Source organism: Asparagus officinalis, chromosome 8 (assembly GCF_001876935.1).
Source record: "Asparagus officinalis chromosome 8, Aspof.V1, whole genome shotgun sequence".
NCBI classification, from domain to species: Eukaryota; Viridiplantae; Streptophyta; class Magnoliopsida; order Asparagales; family Asparagaceae; genus Asparagus; species Asparagus officinalis.
The window spans coordinates 86000039-86007346 of record NC_033801.1 but is presented as its reverse complement, the minus strand read 5'-3'; the positions used below and the strand labels follow the sequence as shown (position 1 = coordinate 86007346).

Sequence of the window (7308 nt, the reverse complement as noted above, 5' to 3'; positions counted from 1 at the left end):
GATAAGTTGATTTGGTCGTCAGAGGTGTGGTGTTAACTTGACGAGTTTGTGGACCTATCGCTCCATTGAAGAGAGTCGATAAGCGGATTTTGTCAGAGGTGTAGTGTTAACGTGACAAGAAAGATATTGCTATGGAAGCAATTTTGAGAACTTATCGCTCAATTGGAGAGAGTCGATAAGTTGATTTGGTCGTCAGAGGTGTGGTGTTAACTTGACGAGTTTGTGGACCTATCGCTCTATTGAAGAGAGTCGATAAGTTGATTTGGTCGTCAGAGGTGTGGTGTTAACTTGACGAGTTTGTGGACCTATCGCTCCATTGAAGAGAGTCGATAAGCGGATTTTGTCAGAGGTGTAGTGTTAACGTGACAAGAAAGATATTGCTATGGAAGCAATTTTGAGAACTTATCGCTCAATTGGAGAGAGTCGATAAGTTGATTTGGTCGTCAGAGGTGTGGTGTTAACTTGACGAGTTTGTGGACCTATCGCTCTATTGAAGAGAGTCGATAAGTTGATTTGGTCGTCAGAGGTGTGGTGTTAACTTGACGAGTTTGTGGACCTATCGCTCCATTGAAGAGAGTCGATAAGCGGATTTTGTCAGAGGTGTAGTGTTAACGTGACAAGAAAGATATTGCTATGGAAGCAATTTTGAGAACTTATCGCTCAATTGGAGAGAGTCGATAAGTTGATTTGGTCGTCAGAGGTGTGGTGTTAACTTGACGAGTTTGTGGACCTATCGCTCTATTGAAGAGAGTCGATAAGTTGATTTGGTCGTCAGAGGTGTGGTGTTAACTTGACGAGTTTGTGGACCTATCGCTCCATTGAAGAGAGTCGATAAGCGGATTTTGTCAGAGGTGTAGTGTTAACGTGACAAGAAAGATATTGCTATGGAAGCAATTTTGAGAACTTATCGGTATGAATGCTTTGTTGATGTAGTCCAGACAAAGCATTTTTGCTAAGTGTTGATGTGATTAAAATTTTAACCGGGATCGGGGTTTTATGAACTTGAGTTCTATTGATCCTACAGTGAAATGCTAATTTTATGCTAATTTGATCTCAACGGAGTTTTATGAACTTGAGTTTTATTGATCCTACAGTGAAATTCATAAAGTATATGCTAATTTTGCAAATTTTATGAAGTCATGGAAGCAGTAATGGGGTACTGCAGTAATGTATATGCTAATTTTGCAAATTTATTTGTGTCTTTTTTTTGTGTATGTTTTTTTTTGTTCCCAAATAATTGACGAGGTCATTATTAATGTTTTTTTCTTCTTTAGGAGTTTGGAATGGAGGAAACAAATTCAAATAGTGTAGAGTTCGGAATGGGAGAATCAAGTGTTATTGGAATTGAAACTGCGGCCAATTCTGTAAATGCTCCTAAACCACTACTAGGAATGAAGTTTAATAGTCATGAAGAAGCTTATAACTATTATAACTCTTATGCATTGCCATTTTCGGTGAGAGACCCTAGTGGATGTAAGGCAATGATGTGAGTTAAATTATTAGAGGACAAATCGTGGGAGGTCACGGGGTTTATTGAAGAACATAGAGATCCATTTTCGGTGAGAGACCCTAGTGGATGTAAGGCAATGATGTGAGTTAAATTATTGGAGGACAAATCGTGGGAGGTCACGGGGTTTATTGAAGAACATACAAATCATGTGTTGAGTAGTCCAGACAAAGCAAAAATGCACAGATCACATTAACAATTCCATAAAACTCAAAGATGTAAAAAAAACTTATTGAGAGTCTGCGAGAAGAATGTATGTCTCCTTCCACTATTTCTCGCGTCATTAATGCAACCAATAGAAGAGAAGGTGAATTAGTGACACCACAAAAGTGTATTGATCATATCAGAACCCAAAGAAACAACAATATTGTCCATGAATGTATATCTATCATTCAATATTTTCAGAGTAAGACAGCGAATAATCCAGAATTTTATTTTGCAATAGAAGTAGATAGTAATGGACAAATGAGGAGTGTTTTCTAGGCTGATGGAAGATCAAGAGTATCTTATTTGCAATTCAGTGATGTTGTTGTGTTTGCTGTGACATACAGAACTAATAAGTTCAGTCTTCCATTTGCTCCATTTACTGGTGTAAATCAACATAGGCAGTCCACTTTACTTGGTTGTGCATTATTAGCCGATGAACAGGAAGATACCTTTGTTTGGTTATTTGAAGAATGGCTGAAATGCATGCACGGCATTGAACCAGGTGCTATTATAACAGATCAGGATAGAGCAATGTGTAATGCTATTCACTTAGTGTTTCCAACGACAAGACACCGTTATTGTTATTGGCACATGCAAAAGCACATTATTGATCATTTGCCTACTTTGGGGTCTCGTTATGGTGAACAATTTTAAAAGTATTGGAGCTTGTGGTATAATAGTTCTTCAATTGAACAGTGTGAAGGGTATTGGCTTGAGATGAAGGAGAAATTTGATATAAATGAAGAAGATGAAGGATGGTTGCAAACAGTTTACAAATGTCGAGAACATTGGGTGCCATGCTATTTGAAGGATACTTTTTTTGCTGGAATGATATCAAGCCAAAGGAGTGAAAGTATTAATTCTTTTTTTGATGGGTATGTTAACTCACAGACTCAATTACAAGAGTTTGTGACACAATATGAAAAAGCAGTAACTCACCGTCGATTAAGTGAAGCCCATGAAGATTTTAAGAGTCTTAACACAAAGCCTGTCATGCTCCTTGGACATCCAATTGAGGTCCAAGTTGGAGAAATTTATACACGCAATATGTTTGCTGTGTTCCAAACTGAATTCAAAGGATTTGGTACAGAGTTTTGTGAAGAATTGAGAAAAGATGGAGACATTGTTGAATACCAGGTCTGTAAGTTTACAGATAGAGGAAAATGGGAGGTGGTTACTTATGACCAGTCTAGTCATTTGCAGTTCATTTGCACTTGTGTTTTGTTTGAAACCAATGGTGTTGTATGTAGACATATATTATCATTAATGATGGCTAGACAAATGGATTCATTACCCGACCATTACATCCTACATCGTTGGACTATACATGCTCGACATCGTAACATTGGGGTTAGCAACATTGTATTTGGAAAAAATATCACAAGCTGTGAAGAGAAGATTAATTTATTGAAATCTTGGGCTTTAAGAGCAAAATTCAATAATGCGCTCGAGCTTGCACTTGATTCAGAAGAGAAGATGCAAAAATTAGATGATGTGTTAACAAATTTCATAGAGTCAATTGAAGAAGAAGTTAGAGAGACTCGAGTTCAAATGGAGGATATTCCTCAGATTACCGCACCCATTTCACATACAATGGAGCACATTCCTCAGATTACAGTTCGTGATCCTGATAGACCTGCAAGGACTAAAGGTCGTCCACGCAATGCTACTAGAATCCAATCAGGTTTAGAACAAGCACAAGAAAAGAAAGAAAGGAAGAAACGCATATGTAGCAGATGTGGTGAACTCGGGCATTATAGGACTAGCTGTAAAGTCAACTTGCAAAGGTACAATTAATATTTTGTTTTCATGAAACTTCAGAGTCAATTAATATTTTGTTTTCATGAAACTTCATAGAGGTAATTAATATTTTGTTTTCATGAATTGTTTTTGCAGCTAAACATATGCACGAGTGCCGGATCATGAGGTTTGTTCGTTGGGCTACCCCAATCCATGTACGTATATATGTTGTTTAATGTGTTTCCTTGCTAATTTATTTCCAGAGTTAGTTGTATTACTTTCATTCATTGATATAATTCTATTCATTAACAATTTATTTCCAGCACATGTTCATATGTTAACACACTGTATTCAGTTCGGTATCTTACCACTACTAAAATGTTTCAGATGGTATTGGCAATGGATTTTCGTACTCACTTGCTCTCCTCCAAGCTGCTTATTACCGCCGCATGAAGTAGTGTGTTCTTAAATCGTGGAAGCTGATAGTTGATGCTGTTAACTGATCTCAATTGTAGTAGATTTGAAACATGTTTTTTTTCCTTTCACTTTATTTATGTTGAAAGGATGGAATAATGAGTCCTGATGGTTTTCTTTTAACTGATATTGGCAAAGAACTTGATCTAATGTATTTGAAAGTTTGCTGAAACAACTTATTTTAACTGATAGAGAAAACGAGCAGGGAATATTTGAGCAAGTGTTAAGAGGCGAACTTGACTTTGTCTCAGATCCATGGCCAAGTATTTCAGAGTGCAAAAGATTTGATTAGGAAAATGCTTATAAGGGATGCCAAAAAGAGGCTAAATGCCAAGTATTTTACCAGCACATGTTCTTTTTGATGGATTATTCATATTTGTGATTAACTGCTTTGCTTAGTTATCACTGGTTCTTTTTCTTCTTTTTTGGATGTTATTATTTACGTCTACCTATCAGCTATTATGGTTATAATCATCACACTATTATATAGCTGTTGTTTCATCCATGATATAATCATCAAATACTTTTTTCAATAAAGTGAATGATCTGGTTGCAGGCAATTAATGGGCAACTAATGTATTTGAAAGTTGTTGTCTTTAATATTTTTTTCAGGTCAAACTGTTAACAAATTAGAAAGATCACCAACAAAGATGAAAGGAATCACACAAGAGAAAAGGCCGACTAGTGAAGAAAATAAAAATACAAGCATAGGCACGGGAAATAAGCAAAAAACGTAATTATCAGGTGAAACAGGAACAATGAAGCACAAAACATTAAACAGGAAATGTTGAATAGCTCGCCACAAAGTTCTAAAAACAAGCGTACGAAAGATGCAACAAATAGCTCACCATTTTACGCTGAATAGCTCACCATTTTACGCTTGATATGAACATCCACAGGCATAATAATATCATAAAAGAAAGCACGCAATATACATACACGTCTACATCAAATATACATACACGAATACATCATTGCAAGAAATACCCGGCCAAAACAGAGCAAATTACATCTAATAGTATTGTAATCATTTACAAACCTAGTTGAGAAACATCCAACAGATAACTTACAAATCACATCACATATTTTTGCAATAGAGAAGCCAACAAATACTGCAATGAGACATACTACAAACACTAATATTGTAAACACTGAACGATGCTGAATCACGAACGATGGTGTGCTTATCCCATTCAATCAAAGCCCCTTTATACGTTGTATATCCCCGACCTCTCTTCACAATATAAAAACCCTTTCTTGCCATGGATAACCTGAAAATTTGTGCTTTAAAATAAAGTAAATGTCTTTGACACCTAATAAAACAAAGATCACACTTGGCAAGCCAATTTCCTAAAACAATTACAACCAGAACACACTTACTATCAGCTTTGTATTGGATGATGTTAATAGATAGACTTATGGATTATGCATTATCAAATTTCTGTTGTCTGAATATGGTATCCAGGTTTTTATTCGAGATATGTGTGAAAATGGTATTTAGGTCTAAGGCATATTACCTGCTCAAGTTCAAGTTAGAATAGCCAGGTTGCTTATTGCACATTATTTGAAGAACAAATGGCATTATGCTACAAAGTTCTAATAAATTTTGCACAAAGTGTGGCCTCGAGCTGTAAGTTCCAGGTTCTCTTTTAGCTCGAGGGGTTATTTTTACTATAAATAAAATTCATCACCTAATTTTTATGGTTATCAAAAATCTGTTCTTCAGTTTTTTTCAAAGTTCTAGATTCTCTCATTTTTATGGTTATCAAATTTTTTAGAGTAAACAACTAAATTTAACAATTAATGAAAGGGAATGTATATATAATCACACCTAAGGAGGAAAAGGAATGTATATATAATCACACCTAAGGAACAGTAATAATTTAACAATTAATAAAGTGTAAATATAATGGGATTTTACAGGTAAACAGAGCTTACATCAACAATTCTCAAGAACAAAACTTCGATCCAATAATTCTTCCAATTCATTCATAGATAAGCAGCAATAAAAATTAAAAACAATCATTTTTAGAGATCGAGAGAGAGGGATCGAGAGAGAGGGGTCGAGTTATAACCTGCAGCGCCGATTCAATCTCGCGGAGGAGGGAGAGAGAGTTGGTCGGCGGCGGGGTTGGGGTCAAGGTGCAGTTGGGGGTGGCGGGGTTGGGGCCACGAGCGGGAGAGAGAGGGCCTGAGGGTTGGTCGGCGGAGTTGGGGGCGGCGTGGTTGGGGCCACCAGCGGGAGAGAGATAGGGAGGGTTGGCCCCGCTTGTGACGCGTTGGGGCGCGGCGTTGGGGCCACGAGCGAGAGAAATAGGGAGTTGGAAGGCGGAGATCTCCGTCGAGATCCGTGAGTGGACGGCGGCGATTTTGGGATCCAAGGGTAACGAGAGTGCTGGCTTTTTTTTGAGAGAGAGAGCCCGACATCGAGAAAGCACGGAGCCCGACGAGAGGGAGAGAGGGAGGGATTAGTGGTTGCTGCCACGATCGAGAGAGATACTGCGGATGGGGTTGGAGCCACGAGATTTCAGGGATTTTCATTATGCAAATTGCCCTTGCAGCTCATGGGGGGTCCGGAGCGGCAGGCCAGCGCTTCCCAGTTTCCTCATATTAATATATATATATATATATCTATATATAATAATATATATATATATATATATATATAATAATATATATATACATATATATATATATACAACACACACATATGTACATATGTATACTATGTACATTTACATATGTATACATATGTATACATTGTTGGACCCTAGAGGGGGGGGGTGATTAAGGTCAAGAGGCTCTAATTATGCCCAATAAAATTAAGACAAGCAAACCACAATATTCTAATGCAATTCAAAGTAAATGAGATAGGGTTAGGATTGTTATCCTTTGACGGCGCGATGTGTTAACGAGGTTCAGTCCGCCGACCTACGTCCCCGCTCCCCACTCTCGAGAGAAATCCACTACACACCGCGGTTTTAAATCGGAACTTCGTCTAACAGCGATCCCCTCGTGATCTCACCACTACCACAGTTTGATCTCAACAAGATCACCTCCCTCACAGTTGATCTACACAAGATCACACTCACAAAATAGTAGAAAGGTGCAAGACTCTCTCTTTACAAAGCCCCTATGACAAATAGAAAGAATCATTGAAGCTGGGAACTGGGAGAGTGAACACACACAAAACACAGAGAAACAGGTTTTGAAATTTTTTCTCAGGGAGAACAGCGTTCTCTTGGTTTTTGCAAAAGTTAGGGCAGAAAAGAAGGTGAGGGTATAGGTTTAAATAGGAGAAACTAATTATTTTAAAATCCAACCCAATCTTCTCAAAGAGGAAATAATCTTCTATCAGACTGCTACCACAGACTGTGCCA

The 7308-nt window shown here is 37.7% G+C and overlaps 1 protein-coding gene across 1 annotated transcript; it reads left to right on the top strand.

Annotated features, from left to right (window-relative positions):
* On the top strand, nt 1140-3614 carry LOC109821472 (protein FAR1-RELATED SEQUENCE 5-like). The gene is made up of 5 exons (XM_020387657.1): nt 1140-1169; nt 1275-1486; nt 2059-2266; nt 2411-3501; nt 3611-3614. Exons 1-5 carry the CDS (start codon nt 1140-1142, stop codon nt 3612-3614), a joined length of 1545 nt encoding a protein of 514 aa, XP_020243246.1.